At 41.3% G+C, this 22,270-nt stretch overlaps 1 protein-coding gene across 5 annotated transcripts in view; it reads right to left on the reverse strand.

Annotated features, from left to right (window-relative positions):
• Positions 1-22,270, reverse strand: part of VGLL4 (vestigial like family member 4) — a 141,038-nt gene that overhangs the window by 36,817 nt on the left and 81,951 nt on the right. For all 5 annotated transcript variants that reach the window (XM_081072650.1, XM_081072651.1, XM_081072649.1 and 2 more), the window contains one exon: positions 3,185-3,374. In XM_081072650.1, coding sequence (XP_080928776.1) covers positions 3,185-3,374 — 190 coding nt within the window. The remainder of the gene's footprint in view (positions 1-3,184; positions 3,375-22,270) is intronic.

Raw genomic sequence — 22,270 nt, forward strand, 5'->3', positions numbered from 1 at the left:
CCATGAGAGAACCCCACTCTACTCTCCCTCACTTCATATTTTAATCCACTTTCTTTCTAAGTAGCAGATACAGTAATTTCAACTTCCACATAAGTCATTCATGTTCTTAACACTTTCCTTACGAAACAAACAAAACCCAAAAAATATATTTCTCAGGGTCACCATATCAACAAGAAAATTAAAGAGTTCAAATGACCCAGGTTTATAAAGGGCTGGAACAACAAGCCCAGAAATTCTCCATTTCCAAGTTCTGGGAATTCAAAGGAAACCGCTCTTCTCTATCCTCTTCCTCCCCAAATAAAATCAGATGAAGTTTAGTCATACTCTCTGTAGCTGCCTACTTTGGCTCAGAGCCACTCAATCTTCCCATCTCTCTACTGGAAAATATCTAAACATGATGGTTATAATGAAATGCAGCCAAAGCATACATCTTTGAGACCCTCTTAGCTAGCTGTCAAAACTGTTTTTCAACAACACTCCTTCCTCCAGAATTATTGTGATTTCTTCAGTGATAAAGTAAGCAAAATACATTTTCATTACACGACATTAACATGTTCTAAAAAGATAAAGAGCAAAAATCATTTTGTAATCTTCTTAAACAAATATATTAGACCATTTCTTTTCCAAATAATCTGCAATTTATTATAGAAAACTTCCTAGACAAATTAAATAAAAAGGAGGAACATGTTACACCTCAAATAGGAAACATTCCATCACATCAAACAACAGTACTTCCTAAGTACCCAATACCATGAAGAAGAGATGCAGCATCTTTTCAGTTTGCCTGTGAAATCTGTCATTTGGCGTTTACAAAACATAAGTAGAAATAATGGTAACGTTACCGCAATGAGTAACTATCATATCACATGGGGAACAAGTGACACCAGAAGGAACTGATCACACACTGATAACTTTTCCTCCTTAGGTCCAGGGAGTCTGGCCCACTGGGGTGCTGCTGTCTCTATTTTCTTAAAACTTTGCATGATGACGTCAATTGCATGATGACGTCAATCGCACATGAAATCTAGCGATTCTATTATTTATACTTTATAGTGTCATCACAGACCTGTATTTCAAGGTCATATTTGTAACCACCCAAGGAGTTATGAAATCATTTTCTGAATGCTTTACCATTCTAATAATTATTTATAATGCTTTAATAGTCTAATAACATTATTAATAACCAAAGCTGAATGGTTACTATAAGCCAGCCACTACACTGAGCACATACAATCATCCTATGAAGAAGGAACTATGATTACTTCCACTGAAAGATAAAGAAGCTGGGATCTGAAACCATCATTTCTGACAAAACGCATACCCTCTCAAACCTAAAATTCCCCATAACAGGATTCGTATTCTCTATCACCAGGATCTGAACAATGGACTTACTACCAACAATAAAAGTAACAGCTCCATCAACTATCGCACTGTGCCAAACGCCTTGCAAATTTTAACTCTTAATTCTCACAACAGTTCTACACGCGAACTACTATTATTGCCATTTTTACCAAGGAGGATGTTGGGCCCAGATAAATTGATTGTCCAGGGCCTCACAGCTGGTAAGTGGCAGACTTACAGATTAAAACAAAAGGCATGTGTAATCCCAGAACATAGTATCTCAGGACTGCCTCCCCCTTCCTTACAATAAAATTTAAAACACACGTGTGTGTGTGCACATACACACATCTCTTATTTGGGTTTGGGGAAGAGGGGATGTGTGAGAAGAAGAAATTCCTAGTAACAAAAATATAAACTCCAAATAGCTGAGCGCCCAGGATCTAAATTATGAGCCAACCAGTTTGCGAGAGCTCATTGTTTTTGCAGGGCCTTGTTGCTGGATTCCTGATTGTAGCAAATTCCAGGGCTCCAGACTGCAGGCTCAGCCTCTGACTAACACTACAGTGATTTATTGGAGGATAAATACCTCTGTCAGTGTGTCTTATGACTGCACACAACAGTCCAAGCGAGCTGGAATGCGTGGAATGCTGAGGACTGCTGGCGCTGAGGCAGCAGAGGGCTGCTGGCGTTATCAGCCACCTCTAACTGCGCAAGGTTTCCTCGGCCAATGAGGAAACGGGAACTCTCCACGCCTCATGTTCCTGCCAGAAACAGCAGCATCCTCAGAAATCAGAATCAGGGAAGCCGAGCATCTTGAATAATTCCACAACATTACTCCATGAGTGGGAAGGAGGGAAAGGAGGGGGCCTTTTCACCTGGATACAGAGAGACTCCTTCCAATAACGAGAGCTACCTCCCGCCTCTGCCAAGACCCCAGACTCTGATCAGACTGCCTGGTTACACAATTGCCAGAGCAGATTCTCCGAGCAGCTGGCTGGGTGTCTCCAAGTCCTGAAAACATGTGAAGAAGCATTCCAATCCCTTTGCGAGGCGTGGCCGTGTTAGAACAGAGTGCAAAGGGGAAGCCAGAATATAGTGAACAAGCCGTTTTCCAAATACAAACGTGGTCATGTTGCATTGATTCAGAGAGTTTTCATTTCAACCCCTTCATTTCACAAATAAGGAAACTGAGGCCCAGAAGTGCAGCAACTCATGTCACGATGATATTACAGAGTGTTGGCGGCAGGTGGAGACTAGCACCCAGCTCTCCTGGCCCCAAGTCTGGTTCTCTAACCACTGCATCAGGCTCATACATCAGAGGTGATGAGCAGCACCTTATCGTAAACACAAAAAGCCATCATTCCCACTTTGGGAGGTCTCCAGTTTACACCGTGAACACACAAGGTGAGAACTAATACTTCTTCATGTATATGTACAATTCTAGACTCCTAAGCAAAACATTTTACAGAAGTCTGCTCAGGTGATAACCTTTTCTTCCATGTCCCAGGCACATAAAAACATTCACCGAAGATTGACTTTCCTAATAACCATCAGTGTTACTGGTAAGGGAAGGTAACATCTTTAGACGACCACCCTGAGACGCGCTATGGGAAACTTAAGGCCCAAGGGGAAACCGCACGCATGGTCATACAAGTGAGCTGGAAGGGACACGATATGTCTCTCTGCGCGTTATTAAACTCAGTTTAATACCCGCTCCTGGCAGATGAGCACGAGTCATCCTTTCACTTCATCGCTGACACAAATTTGCTAGAGAAACATGGCCCTGGCATTGAGCCCACAATCCAAAATCAGAACACCCACATTTCAGACTGAGGGAACTTACAGATGGGGGTTGAAGATGCGACTTATCTTGGAAGCATGGTCATTTTCACAGTCCAGGTCATCGTCCCCTTGCTCCACACTGAACTTCCTCTTGCTGGGGCTGATGGGTGGGGGGCCTGTGCGGTGACTGGTGAGGGCAGACGCCACAGGGATGGTCTGCATCCTGGGTTCTCCCCGGAGAGCAGCTTCACCTACGCAAGAGAAATGATGTAGTCACCAAGCAGGAAAAATGTCCCCACCTCAGCCCCTGGCTTACCCCCCCCCGCCCCCCCCTCCCGCCCTCCCGGCCCCTTGCAAAATACTCCCAGTGGAAAGTTTTTGGCAACGTGACACGCTGGCTGCCATTCTCAGAACGCGGTCTGAGCGTAAGGTTAGCTGCCAAGCATGAGACATTTTACACGAACGTGGGTTTTTTTTTAGCACAATAACGCTTTGTCCCCCCAGCTTTATTGAGATATAACTGACATATAACATTATGTAAGGTTAAAGTATACAGCGTGTTGATCTGATACACTTATGTATTGCAAAACGTTTACCAGCACAGAGTTAGCTAACACCTCCGTCAGCTCACATAATTCCTATTTTCTTCAGTAACTCTTTAGGGTAGAGTTTGAAATTAAAAGTTGCAATAAAGTAACAGGAGGAAAAAATACTGACCATAAGCCATCTCAAAACTTAATTTAAAACATGAAATGTCTTTTGGATTTATGGGTATTCGACTCCATACCTGTAAGAGAATAATCTAACACGTAGGGTTCATTAGAACAACTATGCCAAACTCACTTTTCTTGCTTGTTACATTTTTATTATATTTTTGGTATGTTATATTTTTTTTCAAAGAATGAGGAAAATTTATGGGCTAATGATTCATATATTTGCCCCAAAAGTTAAAAGAAATAAAAATGCATTGTTGATTGGGAAGTAAATCTTATTCTTAGAGTACAGTAAAAATGGCATGTTCAAAATATTATGATTATTATCAGCACAAAGTCTCTGCACATAATTTATCATGAGTTTAATACACAGGTGCAGTTCTCAAAAGATTTTTCAAAGTCGGGCACTCAAATTAGAATTCACATTTTGATCTTATTTGACATCTTGATGTTTTTCATTCCCTTTCCAAAAAGGCTTTGTGTTAGGTGATAACTTTGTTCCTCATTATGAATTAAAGTAAGTATAATCCTTTACATGCTTTAATAAACGTTGTATACCATCTAAATTTATAAACAACAGTAATCATTACTTTGAGAGAAAACTTTACGTTTTCTAAGTCCTATGGGGGTTAGAGGGACCTAAATTTTTTCACAAAGAATAACCCTTTTGTTGTGCTATTCATATTGGTCTCTAAGGCCTGACCAATTTTGTTTCCACTTGGTCACAATTTGAGAGTAATATTAGAATAAAGTCAACTTTATCTGAGGCCTTGTGGTACCTAAGAAAGGAAATCTTTGTTTGCCACCACTAATTTTCATATCATCGCAGATGTGTGGACAGTTTTAACAGTCGTTTACTTCATACACGTATGACAAATATGATTTTGTGAGGAAAAGGAGAGAGGAAAAAAACTTTCTGAATGTTTACCAGGAAAAATAAAAAATTTGCCAATTTAGTCACCAAGATATAAACTAGCAAATATACAGTGACCCATAATACACCTCCAGTAAGGATTTCTTTTAGGGATTTTTGGCCCCACTGCAAACTGGAACTTTCCATTTTAAATGAAATACCTAATAAACAGGCCCTATGCTGGCCTGCTCCACTCAGAAATTCAGTGGGATTTTGGTTGACCTCTATTTCCAATTTAGTAATTTTGGGTTTAAACAAGCAAGCAAGCAAACAAGCAGTGCTGACATCTATACCCTGATAAATTTGAAAAGATTCTTTCCAGATATGCTCCCCTTTTACTTGCCTCCTCCACAGGAAGGGGAGACGGACTTGCCAGTGTGAAGCGCCAGTAGCCCAGCTAACTTTTGGAGGAGCCCTGATGATACTCCCAGGAGCTCAGCTATTGCAAATCAAACCTCATCAACACAGCAGAGCCACCACGCCTGCGGCCCAGTGTTTCCCCACGTCCTTGGCAGGACAAGCAGGATGGGGAGTACCCAGGCTCTGTGCGGACCCCTGGGCTTTGGGAGCCATTTCATTAGATGCCAGATGTGTGGCAACAGCAGTTGCCATGCAAAGCCACCACCACAGCAACAAATTCAAATCACTCCAGAAAAGGAAGTCACTCAACACAACACACACTTTTACGTGAAAAGCAAAACTCTTGGGGTAAGAACAGCCCCGCTCTACTCCACAATTTCCATCTAGTGTAAGTTCTTGTGCTTGTTTGTGTTTGAAGTTCGTCAAACTGACACAGTTTACCTTAAAGACCAAATCACTGGTGTCTGACACAAAAAGAAAAGTCCACAGGAATCCACCGAAAACATTGGAGATTTCTAATGGGAGGGGGAGGGGGGCAGAGCGTGGGACGGTAACAGACCCAGAGGGAACTGTACAGGTGGTCCTTCTCTCAGTAAGGGCTAGGATCTAACTACCAGATCCCCGAGACATGATGGGACATGCATGTTGTTGCCGCCGACAGGGGTCTTGGGCACACGGATTCCCTCATACGTACTTTGGGTTTTCCTGCCTTCGTTCAGTATTACATAAATAACAACTTCTTAGTAAATGTTGGTTGGTTGCTTGATCAATTACAGGATTGCAGATCACAGAATGGGATCGCTAATTCTAAAGGCTGAAGGAATGAGAAATCTGTGCCCCAAACAAGGAGAGACCTACTCAGCATCACACAGTTAACAGGTTAACTGTAAGTAAGAACCCATCCACCCTGACAATCAGGCGAACACCTCCTCCTAAACACTGTACAAGCCGCACATATGGCTTAGACCAAAGAGACTATGGGTAGGAGGAAAAGAATCCAGTTAGAAGGGCGGGCACGAGTCTGGTCTATCACATGCCTTCATTCATCTTTGGGCCTCCACCCTTGAGGACCCTGGCAGGGACTGTAGAGCAGGATTTGTTGTTATTTTGTATGTAGCAAAGGAAGGTTAAAATTATTTTAGTAAAATCGAGGAGAACATTGGTCTGGAAGTCAAGATACCTACAGGACACTCTCCCTTTCCTTTGGACCTGGGAAACATGGGCACACACTTCCCCTCTTTCAAGCCTCCACACAAGGAGCGGATGGACTAGCTAATATCAAACATGCCTTCAGCCCTCAGAATTAGTGATCCAAGTTTATGAGTCACAATCCTGTAACTGACCAAGTAACCAACCAACCAACATTGACTAGGAAATTATTCCTTGTATAATATTGAACTAAGTCAGCAAAATCCAAAACATGTACCTCAGGTGTTATTTTTAAAAAAAGAAAAAAAGGTGAATCCATGGTAAAATAAGTTTGAGAATCATGAGATTAAACAATTTCACAGGAGTTTCTTAACCAGCGGCCTTCTTGTCTTCTATTGTACATGTCAAGACCGGAACACAGCACTGCTGCTTTCCATCACCACCCGCCCCCAAATCATCACACGCACCTCTATACACTCTGTTTCCAAGGCACTGTTCCAAGCACACTGACCCACCCTAACCCCAAAAGTCCGGGGGTTCACCAGTCACCGATAAAAATACTATCAAGGCTGCTTCTGCATTCAAAGCCAACATGTGGTCCCGACTACCTTTCTGGTCGTTATTCCTAGCATTCTTCTTTTTAAGCTCCGACAAGTTCAGCCCTGAAAGTTAAACTAGACTAGTCGTCATTCCACAGAGAACACACAGTCTGATGTCAGGCTCTTTACTCAGGTTCTTCCCCCCAACCGTCTTGTATTTAAATACTACGCAGCCTGCAAAGGCCACTGAAAATGCCACCTTCTTCAGGTTGTCTTCCTTGATTCCTCAAACCGAGAGTCATCTCTTCTTTTTCTGAACACCCCCAGAAATATATCACTGTGGTACTTCCCTTCCTGTTTCGTGTTTTGCTCCTTGAAGCAGGGGACATTTTATTCGTTTTATATACATGAGAGCACAGAGCACAATACCTTCCACACACAGGTGGTCAGTAAATACTGACTGAATGAATGAATAAAGCAGGGCAACTGGGTGCCCCGTTACAGAATTTTAGGATATGTTCAAGATCAAAGATGCCATTGGATAAGGAATTTTAAAAAGATCTATTTAAGAATATATTTACATAATGACTCTTACAACTCAACAATAAAATGATAACCCCGTATGAAAATAGAAAGGCTCTAAATAGACGTCTCCAAAGACGATATGCAAATGGCCAATAAACACATGGAAAGATGTCCAACATCATCAGCCGTCAGGGAAACAAAACTCAAAACCACAATGAGTTACAACTTCACACCCACTAGAAGGACTATAATCAAAAGACAGATAATGACAAATGTCGATGAGAATGTGGAGAAGTTGGAACCTTTGTGCATTGCTAGTATGAGTGTAAAATGGTGCAGCTATTTTGGAAAATGGTCTGGCAGTTCCTCAAAGGTTAAACAGAGAGTTACCATAGGACCCCGACTTCCACTCCTAGCTATGTACCCAAGAGAAATGAAAACATATTTTTACACAAAATCTTATACATGAATGTTCATAGAAGCATTACTCATAACAGCCAAAAACCTCAAGTCCATCAACTGATGAATGGATACCAAAAAAAAGTGATATATCTATACAATGGAATATTATTCAGCCATAAAAAGAAATGAAGTACTGATTCATGCTTCGACATGAATGAACCTAGAAAACAGTACGCTAAGTGAAAGAAGCCTGACACAAAAGTCCATATATTTCCGATTCCGTGTAGATGAAATATCTAGAATAGGCAAATCCCAAAAGACAAAAAGTAGATTAGTGATTGTTGGGAGAAGGAGGAATGGCAAGTGACTGGTAATGATTACAGGGTTTCTTTGGGGGATGATAAAAATGTTTTAAATTAATTGTGGTGAAGGTTGCACAACTCTGAATACACTAAAAACCACCGAATTGCATACTTTAACTGGGTGAATTGTCTGGTGTGTGAATTATACGTCAATAAAGCTATTACCCACCCCCAAATAAGAATGTATTTATAAGTAGATGACAGAACACCCTGGTGTGATTAGATCCTTTTCTCTCAGGTTTTTCACACTTAACTGTTAAATAAGGACAAGCATCCATTAATTTTCCCTGAAATAAAAAGAAACCTTTTGTTATTATAGCTCTATCTCTATACTGTGTTACAGTCAGATAAGCTGCAGCTCAGCCTCTAATCAGACTGCGTTTGAGTGCCTGTTACATGCTGAAGGCTGTGCGAAGTACTGTCAGAAAAACAAATGATGACATTTATAAGGACCCTGACCACAAGCAGGGGAAAAAAAATACACACCAAAAGGAACTTATCTTGGGGGCATAAAAGACTTTTTTCTTTTGTGCTAGTGTGTATTCTAAATTTCACAAGGGTTTGGTAACTGAAACACAAAAAAGATTATCTTTCTTTTCCAAGAATAAACAGGAGAAGGGAGATTTGAGCTGTCTGAGTAACCCAATATTTTAAGTTTCTCAAGTTGGCTTAACTACAATTGTCAATTTCACTTAAAAAAAAATTACAGTTATAACAAAAGAAGTTTAATTTTTAAATGTTTTGGCCTTTATATCTAGGTATATGTTACTGAAGAAAAAAATGCCTGATACAAAGATTACTTAACTGCTGTTTTTAGTCATGATGGTAGTTCTAATACATAGACCAAAAATATTCCTTAACTATTTCTCCCAAGTGAAGATGAGCAAAGATTATGGCCCAAGATTTCGCAAGAATCAATACATACTAATTTCAATGAAAAAAAATTAGCCGAGAGAAACAAACCAAAAAAAACAAAAACAAAAAACAGTCACTTAGCTTTACGGTGTGCTATATAATGACTTTGGTGAAATACTAGAATTCTTTTTAAAGGATGGAAATGGAGGGATGAGACCCAGGAATATGTAGCCTAGTTTCAGAATCACATTATTACCATATTTTAACAATTCTAACACTCCTGATTTCCTACATTTTAATATAGCGAAGACTGAATTTTGCCTTATTTTAATAGGCAGGGTTGTTTCTTAGTGGGACGTGAAACAATGGTTCATCTTAGATTGGATGCAACATGGAATCTAACTCAAGGGTCTTCAAAACAACACTTAGCTTTGTCAGCCTATTTCTTCATATGTAAAATTGAGTGGTTCCATTAGATCAGGGGTGTCAAAACTGCGGCCCAAGGGCCAACTGTGGCCCACAATCCATTGTTAATTGGCCCACAGCAAATTCCAAAAATACATTTAGTTTACTTAAACCAGGTGAGGCAATAGGTACTTCACCTCGAGTGAGTGACCCAGCTGTTTGTGTATTTTACCGCATATGGCCCTTGGTGAAAAATGTTGAAAAAAGTTTGGACACCCCTGCTTTAGATCATCTGGAAGGCCTAACTTCGGCTCTAAAAGTCTACCTTCTACATAAAGTCTACCTTCTACATAATGCATATCTTCCAAAGTTAAGTCTTACTGTCATTGATGACTGAGAAATATTAAACTTTCATAGGACACACTTTACATGTAGGAGAAAACACTGATTCCACTAAGTCTTGTTAACTAATAATTTGCCTCCCCAAGGAAGATGTAATTAAAAATCAAGTACTCTTCATGGTCAGTTCCAGTTTCATTCATTTATTCAAATACTATAAGAGAGTTGTAGTCAGTCAACTGAAACCAGAGATGAAAATAACCTGGTCCTCGAGACGCAGATCCGACTTTCGTACAACTGAATGATTGAGGTCAAGACCTTCAACATGGAGACGAGGCAAGTGATTTGGTTTCAGGGAGATTAAGGGATTCAAGGGAGAAGCAGAAGCAGCACTGGAACCTGGGTCTCTCACGTCCCCATCACAGTACCCGGGCACCAACTCAGTGGGCCCACCGCCAGCCAGGGATTTGTAACTGCATGTAAGACAGCGGCATGACTCCAGAGAAATTAATCAAAATAGTGGCATTTATTGTGGTTTAATGAAGGTTTGTCAAACAGCTCAAAGCTGAAATGCCAATGCCTTTGTGTTCATGGAAAAGGGGAAGGTACAACAATACTAAAGTATCCTGCTAAAACTTTTAAGGATAGGTTTTTCACAAAAATGTCTATGCCTGCCCAACAGAGAGTTTGCTGCCACAATTTAAATCTTTGCTGTTTCCAAGACTTTATGTTCTACTCCCCTCCCCTCCCTTATCATGTCTGAACCTAAATCAAAAAAAAAAACAAAAACCACAGCTGGTCCCCCCAGCCAGCCACTTGGCTACAGGGACGTCTCCTGTCTGCCCACAGCCCAGGGCGAGCAGGATGACGTCACCTACTGGCAAGAGAGCACCCTGATAAAACCACGGCACTCTAACATTTCATGACCCATCTCACATCTCACAAACTCATGACCATGCAGGGCAGAAGCCCCAGCAACCAGGGCTTATTCGTTTTCTTTCAAATAATACTTCTTTGTCTCACAGACTAGCAGCTGGGGAGAAAAGAGTGAAGTCAACCTCTTTCAAATAGTTCAACTTGGGGCTATCCCTATCCTGGTTAACTTTTTCCTTTTCTTTTTTTCTTTCTTTCTTTCTTTCTTTCTTTTCTTTTTTTTTTTTACAAGGAGAGCTGTTAGGCAACACGATGAAACCCGGGCGAGCCAGCAGAGATAAAAGATGTGACGTAGTGTCTGCCAGCAATACACGGACTGCATACGATTTTACAACTCTCTACAACTCGGGGACAGAGCCCTCTTTCCCATCAGCCCTCAATGCGCAACACAAGTGCCTTTCCCACTGTCCCTTGCAGGCAGCCCCAGGTTAACAGCTCTAAACTTGCAGAGCCCGATCTTACATCTGGAGGCCAAACCTCAGCTAAAGGTCACTCTTGTCCAGTCAGCCAGGTAGAGGAGGCTATGCCAAGTTCGACCCCTGACTGAGCTTGGCGTAAGCTGATCGGATCTAGTGTTTTCTTCAGCTCCAACAACTGTTGACAAGAAAAATCCTGCAACCTTGTATTGCTAACTGCTGATAACATAGTTAAGGATAACAACAACACAATAAAATGTGTGGAGTTGAAACATGCCATTTAAGTAAGAATTTCAATTCCAAATAATCCCATAAGCATTACACTTTGTCAGAGCTTTCCTGTATTTTATATTAGAATATTTTATTTTAAAAGCATTTTAAAATTGTAAACTATTATTCTGGTTTTTCCTTACTACAGTCCTGTGAGAGAAGAGGGGAAGAATAAATCCCCTTTGGCAGCTAAGGAAATCAGTGTTTCAAGAATTAGTGAATTGCTCAAGGTCACAAAGCCGATTAATAGAAGAACTAGAGGAGAAAAGTGGCATTTAGATTTCCCAATTTTCATATTCTTTCTGGCTGTGCAGGATGCTTTACAGATTAGGGAAAGAAGTGAGGGGGGAGTTGAAGGGAAGAAAGAAGAGATGGATTGAAAGGGAGATTGGGAGAGAGAGGAAGTGTTGTGAACTGAACTGTGTCCCCGCCCCAACCAAAATTCACACATTGCAGTCCTAACCCTAGTACTTCAGAATGTGACTGTATTTGGAGGTAGGGTCTCTAAAGTGGTGATTAAGATTAAATGAGGTTGTTAGGACTGGCCCTAATCCAATATGACTGGTGTCCTTAAAGAAGTGGGGATTAGGACACAGAGAAGACAGACCATGTGAACATGAAGACAGGCGTCTACAAGCCAAGAAGAGTGGCCTCAGGAAAACCAACCCTGCACACACCTTGTCACAGAGGTCCAGGCTCCTGAGAATAAATGTCCGTTGTGTAAGCCACCCAACCTATTATATCATTTTGTGATGACAGTCCTTGCTGATTAACGTAAGGAAGGGAGGAGAAAAGAAGAAAAGGAGGAGGTGAGAAGAGGACTAAAACCTAGTCCGACTCAAAGGTTAACGTTCTTTACCTTGAGACTAAACAGCTTCCAATGTGCGGTCTTCCCTGACTAACCTAACACCGTGGGAATGATCGAAATGGAAGCAATCACATGCACGAGCGCCACTTCCAGCCTAGAACCCACCATGGAGAGGAGGAGACCCACGGGTTGGCACTAAAAGAAAGTGGACTTCTTAGCTCAGTACCAGGAACAGTGCTGAGACTTATGCTGTGCCTTAGGGTGAAGGAACACAATGGAGAGACCAGAGTTTGCTCTGAAAAGCATGGCCGAAGGGAAGGGTCCTCAGAGACCACATGAGGTTCTCCCCCAGATTTCGTTCAGCGTGTCTGGGTGGCGCCTGCTCCCAGATATGCTCAAAAATGGATGATTTCGCCAGTCCCCAATGGTTTTAAATATCTGTAACTCTATAGGGATCAGAAGGAAAAGGGTAGAAAATAATCCCAAAGAAATGGCAAGAAGTCTATAATGCTCAATATCCATTCTAAATATACACTAAAACGTTTTAAAAGGCTGGATAGAAAGGTTCAACTGGATATTGAAAAGTACTAAAAACATTTCTAAAGTAAATTAAAAATTGTTATAGTCACATCCATGCATTACTATTCATTCAATTAGTATGTTCCGCATTACTTAAAATAATTTTGTGTTCCGGGTTTTAAATAGTTCCTAAAATCTCATTTATCCTATTGCACTCACTTTATAACTTAACTGTATCCTCAGAGGTTATGTAATACTAACCTGGTTGAAATGATCACAAAGTAAGAGGGCTCAAATTAATGTCTTATTTATACATCATCTTGGCTTACAGAAACACTCAGGTACCTAACAGTGACATAACCAGGCTGAAGATGAGCAGATCTGTGTCAGAATGGATGGGTTTTGGCTTTGTAAATCATAACTGGGAACCCAAAAGATCAAACACCTGTCAGCGTCCTTGGTTTCCTGAGCCCGATCTACTGATCACACTGACTGCTGTTCTCGGTCCTCCAACCCCCGACTGTGGCGGTGACGCGGGCTGCAGAGAGTTCCAAGTAAACCAGGGACGGTGGGTCTCGAGTACAAGGCCTGCTTTTATCGTACTGGTGAAGGTGGAAGGGCTGTCCACCTGCATATTAGCATCAGTACAGGGTAGCCCATGTCCTCACGTGTCCCCGTCTGAGGCCCCAGCACTGACACATGACCTGTGAACCCCAAGAAGATAACGGCAGTTCAAGAACCTTTAATGCCAAGTGCACAGAGCCCTCCTTAATGGAAAAGACTCTTTAAGCCAGCCAGAAAGGCTTCACTATGTTTACTTGCAAATCTACTTTTGTAACATGTTACTGTTAATGAGAAGGAGAATTATGGAAGCAAAGTGTTTGCAGATGGAATTGGAATCAGGCACTTTGCTAGGGGCTCAATTTCCTCTCTGGGTAGAGCTTATTATTATCAATGTTTAGAAGCAATCGCTGAAGGAGGCTTGTTCCAACCTTTCCAGCAGTGGAGCCACCTCCCGTGGGACTTGAGTTGCCATGAAGTGGGGAAATTAAGCTGGGCGGAAATGGTATCACCTCTTCAAAATGTGAGTAAAAAATACCCAAAGAAATTCTCTTTTAGCCCTTTGCCGTGCGACAGGTTAGACACCTAAGGCAACACGCTAGTTTCTGCATGTTCAAAACATTCTTTAATTAAAGGGAATTCTAGAAGGTATGACTGGCCCTGGGCAAGATGAATCTTAGAATCAGTCACTGACCACTGGAGGGGGAAAAAGAAGAGACAATTTTGGGAGAGGGAAGAGCAATTGGACATTAACCTTTTCTTCCTCTGATCTCCCATAACCCTCTGAAACTCTAGGACAGATTTATCATGGGCTTCCCCGTGTCCCGCTCCTCTGTCACAAGTGGCGAGCGCTCAGTGCTGTCCTGTGAGACGGGCCATCATTTCTGCATCGCTGACCACACCCCACGGGTAAGAAGTGGGCTTTGCAATCACAAAAACGTATGATCTTGCCAAAGTCTCTTCTCTTCAGAGCCTTTATTTCTTCATCTACCTTGAGGGATTTTTGTGAGAATCAATGAAAATATATAAAAAGGTCCCAGAACAGGCCATTTTTAAAAACAATTATACTATGTGTTGAATTCCATCAGTTGATAATGAGTTCCATTTAGAGGATGAAATGAGGGGCAAAGGGAACTTCTCCAAATGTTGCTCCCACCATTCAGGAGAGTTCCTCTCCTCTAATAAACTTCTCACATATTCCACCAACTGACCTAGGAGGTCAGGAGATGTGGTGCCAAGGAGCATGGGGCAGAGAGCATCCCAAATCTGCTCAGGCAGGAGCCGGCCAGGTGACCTTGGGGCTGCTACCTGACTTCCTGTGACTTCCTATGACCTGTGACTGACGCCACAGGTGTGAAAACTCACACAGAGGCCCTGAACTAGTTCGAGGATTAAAAAAGAAACTTGGCACAGTGACCCATGCTTGGTAAACCAGTGCCCCCTTCTCCCAACTCACTCTCAACTCATTCGCTTGCTTCCATTTACCTTTCTCCTCACTAGAATGAGTTCAGAAATCCTCCTGGCCCATCCATATTCATGTCGTATTTCAAAACCCAACCCACAGGCACCCTGCTGTGGCGTTTGGTACCTTCTCGCTGGGATGGGCTGCACGGCAGAGTTCCAGTGACCCTCGAACACCACCTCCAACCTAAAAACTATGGATTCCTGAGCAATCCTAACATCTTTGCTACGGTCTCTCAAAAGATAACTAGGCAATTTTGTTCTCTGCAATACATTCTAGTCCAGACCCTGAGGAACAACATGAGGTTCCCAGGAACCAAGTCAGACTTCTTACACAAACTGGCATGTGGACTGAAGACCCACCTATTTCCAATATGAAATTGCATCATCAGCTCCAGACCCGACAGAGGAGCGGGCCGGTGGCTGGGATGTGACATGTATCCTAAGTCAAATATCTCAGAAAGTCATTCTGCTGTCCCACCAAGATGCATTAACTTACTGTATTGCTTATCGATGCTACACATGCTGGTTTCTGAAGCTCCTGAGTGAATTTCCCAAGGATTAAAATAGGACACAAACTTCAAAGACTCCACAATACTGAGAGAGTGAAAGCATTAAGAACTCAGGCATGCACAAAATTCAAGTGCTTAATACGCATGAAGACTGGTAAAACGAGAGTTACAGTAAGATTTTGCAAACTTTATCATTGAAAGAGCTAAGTACCCAATCATTTTATCTTTTCCAAATTTTTATTTCAAAAAGAATTTTCAGCTACTGAAAAGCTGAATGAACAATGAACATCCCATTCCCTTCCCCTTGATTCATTTTGTCAGCTTATCTCCACACATATACTTTTTGGCTGTAACCACTATAATTTTTTTAAAGTAGCCTGTAGACATCATGATATTTCACCCCTAACTACGTCACCAAGTGTCTTCTAAGAGCGAGACATAGCCTCAATACCATTACCACACCCACAAAAAGGTTGACATACTGTCACTAATATCCAACCCATATTCAAATATCCCCAATTGAACTATTTCTTTTGGGCGGGGGGCGGGGGGGGGGGAGACCCAGGATCCAATCAAAAACCACACACTGCTCGATGTAGTTGTCGTGTCTCTTTAATTTTCTTTTATCTAAAGGAAACTTTTCCATCTTTTTTCCTTTCCTGACATTGACATTTTTAGATAATCCAGGCCAATTAGCTGTCCCACAATTGTTTGGTGGTGTGATCACATCCTTGTGATTAGATGTGTTGACCACTTCTGGCAGGGACACTGCAGAGTGACACTGTGCACATCTCAAAGCATGGCATCCGAATAAACTGGTGAAGCCACTTGGTTACTTGATTAAGGCAGTGCCCACAGATTTCTCTGGTATAAAAAAGTAACCTTTTCCTTTTCATAGTAGTAATTTAGGGGTATGTATCTTGTCATCATCACTCAATCTCTTGCTCATTTATTAAACATCTTTTATTTGCTGTGCAAGAGACTAGAGCTAAACTGGATAAAGTATGGCGCCCCTGATGACAAATCAGCACAGGTCTGATTTGGGACATGGTTTCACGTGAAAGACAGTCAGACAAAAACATAAGAAAACATCCAGTATGACCAGGGTCTGGCTTATATACTCTTCCTGGAAGGTGGCACGTGCTCAATAAATATTTGTTGAATAAGTTGACCTGTATGGTTCAGGCAAATAAAAACTATTAACATTAACTGATCATTCTTTCAATTCTTCCTTGTCCTTTGGGCAGACAGTCTTCCAACATGGTCCCTCAGCCTCCCATAATGATAAAGTCCCCGGATTGGATTGCTGGAGTAAATCTAAAACTTCCCAACCTGGTAGTCTAGATTTCCACAGCCGATCCCTTCAACTTGAGTCCTCTCTTTCCAGTTTTCACACGCCTCCCAGACTCCACAGCTCCTGCTCTTCATTCAAGCTCGGAATACTCTCCCAGCTCCCCTCCCACCCACCTAAAACATCCCCTCACGTTCAGCTCTGGGCTAGAGTGCCAAGTCCTACCTTCTTCATCAAATTCTTCCTTGGCAAGTCACCGCTCCTTGGTCATCATTATCTTAAAATATTTATAAACCTATTGTCTGCATCACGCACTGTGATTCTTAACCATGTCACCCAGCTATAAGCACTACTTACAAACGTTTTGATAAGCTGGTAAACCACCAGGCCATTTCATAGACCCAGGTTCCAGAGGCAGACCGTAGTCTGTTTCCCTTTCCTCCGAAAGCTGCTACAAGCTCTCTTCTTGAGACGGTCCTCATCCCAAAAGGATAGTTAAGCTGAACTTGTAACTCTGCCAAATCATCCTAGAAACTGACACACAGAGTTTTTATTTTAAAGGCTAGGCGCTAATTGTTGAATACAACCCCATCTAAAGAAGGTATGAGATTTAGGACTAGCCAAAGAAATAAGGGGATGTGGCTGACTAAAAGCATTTTAGTGGCTGGTATATTTGCAGGACAATGCCAGCAACTAAAAAAAACAAAAAGATGTTGGATCTGGTCTTTGCTTCAAGGAATTTTAGTTCCAGTAGGAGTGACAGGTAAGTCATGGATTTCAATAACTATAAGGAAGAAGTGATAAATACCAAAATAAAAGAGAGGCCCTTTAAGCGGGTGAACTGTTTGGTATGTGGATCACATCTCAATAAAGCTGTTAAACAACAACAACAAAATCATTGCGGATTACAAAGAGCTTTAGCTTATACTGGTCATATCTATCAATGATTGTCATGTTAGGAACAAAAATGTGCAGTGTTAAAATATTTATTTGAAGATAGAAATAAACTCATTACATTTTGAAAAAGGGAAGCTATGGGCATTTTGTCTGAGGAAGGCAGATTCTAGCTGTAAGAGTCAGGCAGGATTCGGACACTTGGAAATGGAGGGTATGGGCATTCCACGCGGGGATGAACAAGTGTGTGAATAAATGGAGAGAGCAAGAAGGACGTGTGTGGGAGAGCAATCTAACTGGAACAAAGGGCTCACTTCTTCTAGTAGAAGAGTTAGGCTAAGTAGATAGATGGGTCAGATAATAAAGAGTTTTGAACTCAGGCACTCTTTAGACTTGCTGTGGCAGGCAGCTGATAGGAAGCCACTGTCACTGTTGATACAACTAAAGCCACGCTTCAGAGCTAGATGGGCAAAGGACAGACACTACGCTGGATGACTTCTTGGATGGACACACCTGAGCAGGAGACGGCAGTGATGCATGGACGTGTGTGGCGGGCGGGGAGGGGGGTCAACAATGTTCAAAGCTCTGAGGGTGGAGAAGAGGCAAGTCAAAGAGACATTTTAAAATATCAGAGAACTGGAAACATATTTTAGCTGGTAGAGTCTCCTGGCCTTTTCAAAACAGGCTATCCTCATCTTCCTAGTAATTCTCTCAATACTCACGCTGATCTTTCCTTCTTAAGTGGAGAAACTATACAAATTAAAAAAAAAAAAAAAGCCAGAAAGTTACTCTTTGTTTCTAGCTTATCAATATGAAGAGGGAAGATAGAGTTAGCAGTATAGCTCCATATTTTAAGTTCTACACGTTGATCTAACAAAGTCTAATTAACCTTCTCCGTCCACATTTTCATTAGTCAGTTGACATTTTTAGTACTCTAATAAGATTATTTTTATTGTTGGAGAAAAAAATTCAGTATATCAAAACTCATTTTCTGTAAATAATATTGATGTCCGTTGTCTGGTGGCATGGGTTGTGTGTGCTAAGAGCTTCCAATTATCTATGATAAATCAACATTCATTTCCTGGATAACACCTCAGTTGGGAAGAATAATAATACATACTTACAGAAAAAAATTCTGAACAATGATTTAAAACACACTCAAATCAAATCTGATGTTAAAATAAACCAATTCTAAAAAATTACAACATGACATCCTTCATTAAATTGGTGCTAATATACAGTTAGGTTGGTTTTTTTTTCACAGTATGCAGTATATTTTGGAGTCCTTTTAAAGACACATTTCATTCAATAATTGTAATTTACATAAGCTATTATTAAAAGATGTTTGCAATCCCCAAACAAAAACTAAGAGACTATTGGAACCGAAGTCTAAAAATATATTGACTAACTTGAAGGGTATTAAAACATTTATCGTGATTCACTGGAGAGGCAAACAGCTAATTTCATACATGGATAAGAGTACTTAATATCAAAATATATTTTTATTTCATATTAAGAAAAATGGCATAGTAATGGTATGCCGCATAACCAAAGAACATGTAAATATGGGAGTTGCTTTTTTAAGAAGCTATTGCAGATTTTCCCCCAGGTTTTAACATTAATTGGAATCTTAAAATCTTCATGCAAGAATTCTATCCAATCAAAAACTTTTTGTATTCTTACCAAGTCCCAAGAAAAGAGACTGTTAAATAATAAACTAAAAAGTCATAAAATTTAACCTGAAAAGGAATATTCCACTAGCATGAAGAATTTAGTTTCCAAAACACAAAACATCCCTGTGACGCTGAAAAGTTTTATAGGCCTGTGTGAAGGGGAGTTCCCCAAATTAACCAATTTAAAATATTGGGGGAGGGGTAATGTTGCTTCCATTTTATTTCTACTTCTCCCCATCCTGTCTACTCCCACCTTTCTTTGTTTTAAATTTACATTTATCCAGTGAGCAAATTTTATCAATGAGAGGCCAGGAAGGGCTGACTCCCTCTGGTGTATTTACTTAAGATAGGAAGGTCAAACAACCATTGTGCTCATAAAAAGTTGTGGCCATTTTGGGACCTACTTCAGGTTTCTCCTTCCCTCCAAGTGACTCATTATTAAGCAAAAGAGGAGGAAAATTGAGCTGATCAAAGGCTGCGCTGTCATTAAGTGAAAATGATGGAAGATGAAAGGCTTGCCCTCCACTTCAAAGGTACAGCTGAGCTCGGGTGAGCCACCAGCCAGTTCCTGGCTCAGGGGTACAGGACATAGTGTGATGGACTAGATAGCATTCCTGGAGCCGGTTATGTGTCTGCTCATCACACAGATCAGAAACGCAAGGACGAACACAAATTCAAATGTTTTCTTCCTAGTTGTAAAGGAATAGGCAACCCAAAAACATAAAGTGAATTACATCATTTCCACACTTGCCAAAATGAAAATGAAAAAACTGTAATGAGGTTCGAGAACTGCAAAAGAAGTAGGCATCACTGACACAGAATACAATTATACTGAAAGTTTTTCCACATGCCCTCAGGTGTGTAATGAGATAAATCTTCGTTCTGAGAGTTGGGAATGTGGCAATAAGTCTCACTTCCCCAGCAGTTAGTGTGCTGAGGCAGAGGGGGTCCCAGATTTGCTCGAGGCTTTAGGGAGAGTAGAGCTGAGAACCAGGATGGGACAGAGGAAGAGCAGGAAAACCAAGTCCTTTAGGATTCCATGACAGTCCCCTCATCCCACCCTGCCATGCCCTGGACCCCACCCTCCCACCAATAAACAGTACAAACAGAAGCTCCTTTAGGCAGTAAAGATTTTACATGGTAAGTAACCCTCAAACAGACTCCCTGGACTGACTACAGAAAGGGGTAAATAAATGTAGACTCCCCACCCGACCCCCTTTAACACAAGGAACAACCTTACCTATACAGTTTGGGCCACACTGGAGGCTTTTCGGGGAATTTACAGGGTTTCCCCGACCCGTGTCATTTACTGTTGGTAATGGAAGTACAGAGAAAGCATAAAGGAGGGGACCTCTCTGCCTGAAATTACTAATCAGGGTGATGGGGAACACTGGAAGCATTAACTTGGTACTGGGAGACATTGCAAAAGCTTTATACCCATGAATTCACGTCATCCTTCTAACTACCTATGAAGTCTCATCTTACACAGTAGGAAAAGGAGGCCAAAAGTGGCTTAGCACTTTTTGCTCAAAGTCACACACCATTCAGAGAGGTTTAATAGAGCAGATCATACCCCAACTGGTTCTTGAAGGATGAGCAGGAGTTTGCCAGTAAACAAAATCCTACAGGCCAAAAAGTCCACCATGAGCCCTCCCTCTACCCACTTCCAATCAGACTGCCACCACTACAGGTCTCCCGAATGAAAATTCTGGACAGTATCTTCTACTGGACCATGCTAAAGAAAGAGTTTGGACTTCCTTTTGCAGGCTAGGGGGAGCCAATGATGACATTCAAGCTGGAAAGCAAAATACTCACATATATGAGGTCTGACAATTAAGTTTGTGAACTTGTTGCAATGCTGTTGCTAACCTTTTTTGATATCAGAGGGATTATTCATTATGAATTTGTACCAACTGGACAAACAGTTAACCAAGTTTACTATTTGGAAGTGCTGAAAAGGCTGCGTGAAAAAGTTAAATGACCTGAACCTTTCGACAACAATTCATGGCTCTTGCATCACGACAACGCACCAGCTCCCACGGCACTGTCTGTGAGGGAGTTTTTAGCCAGTAAACAAATAACTGTATTGGAACTCCCTCCCTACTCACCTGATGTGGCCCCCAATGACTTCTTCCTTTACCAGAAGATAAACCAAATATTGAAAGGAAGACATTTTGATGACATTCAGGACATCAGGGAAAATACGACAACAGCTCTGATGGCCATTCCAGAAAAAGAATTCCAAAATTGCTTTGAAGGGTGGACTAGGCGCTGGTATTGGTGCATAGCTTCCCAAGGGGAGGGCTTTGAAGGTGATCGTAGTGATATTCAGCAATGATGTATGTAGCACTTTTTCTAGGATGAGTTCGCGAACTTAATTGTCCGACCTCGTATACTTGGCCATCTTTGCCCTTTGCTGATTTGCCTTCACCTAGAATTCCAATCCCCTCCTCTCCTCACCCCCCATTCTAAACACCCCCCGACCCCCACGCACACATTCAATTTATCTTCTGTAAAGATTATCTTAATTTACAACATGCATGATGCCAATCTGTTTCTTATAAGATACCTAGTACTGACTATAAAGAAAACACAATACTAGGCTGTCGGCTTCTTGAGAAGAGCTGTATTATGTTCAGCAGTGAATGCTCCCTAGCACTGGACACAAAGCCAGCACTCAAATATTCAATGAACGCCCTACAGGTGCCATCAGTAACATTCATAATTGAGCTAGTCATGCTTCGCAAAATATTTTCATGTAAGCAAATGAACACACACACACCTTTGCAAAGCGTCAAATGAATGAACAGTAACAATCCCCACTTCAAATCTCCAAATTTTACAATAGCTCTATTGAGATCTATAAAGAAATAGAATGCCACACTATTAATAGATTGTGGAATCTACATATGTTTCACCATACATATTTTCTTTCAAACCATGTTGATAATGATTGTTAAAACTGTTCCCATGCTAGAATGCTCCTAAATTGTTTTAGCCTTGACACAAGGTCAATGGGAATTAGAGTAATGAAGAAGTAAAGCAAAACTGAAACATTTTAATTTGGGGTCTACTATATTAACTTCTAGCAAATTAAATGGATGAGTGGTTTGCAATCACTGACGTTTATATTTCACTATTAGTTCTCCAGGCTCCTGATTCTCTCTCTCTCTGTGCCAGTGACCTTTAGGGTCCAGCTCTTTGTCAGTCTCACTTCAACCATGCTTTCTAGGGATTACAGATCCGT

This window comes from Rhinolophus hipposideros, assembly GCF_964194185.1.
Source record: "Rhinolophus hipposideros genome assembly, chromosome: 14".
Taxonomy (NCBI): Eukaryota; Metazoa; Chordata; class Mammalia; order Chiroptera; family Rhinolophidae; genus Rhinolophus; species Rhinolophus hipposideros.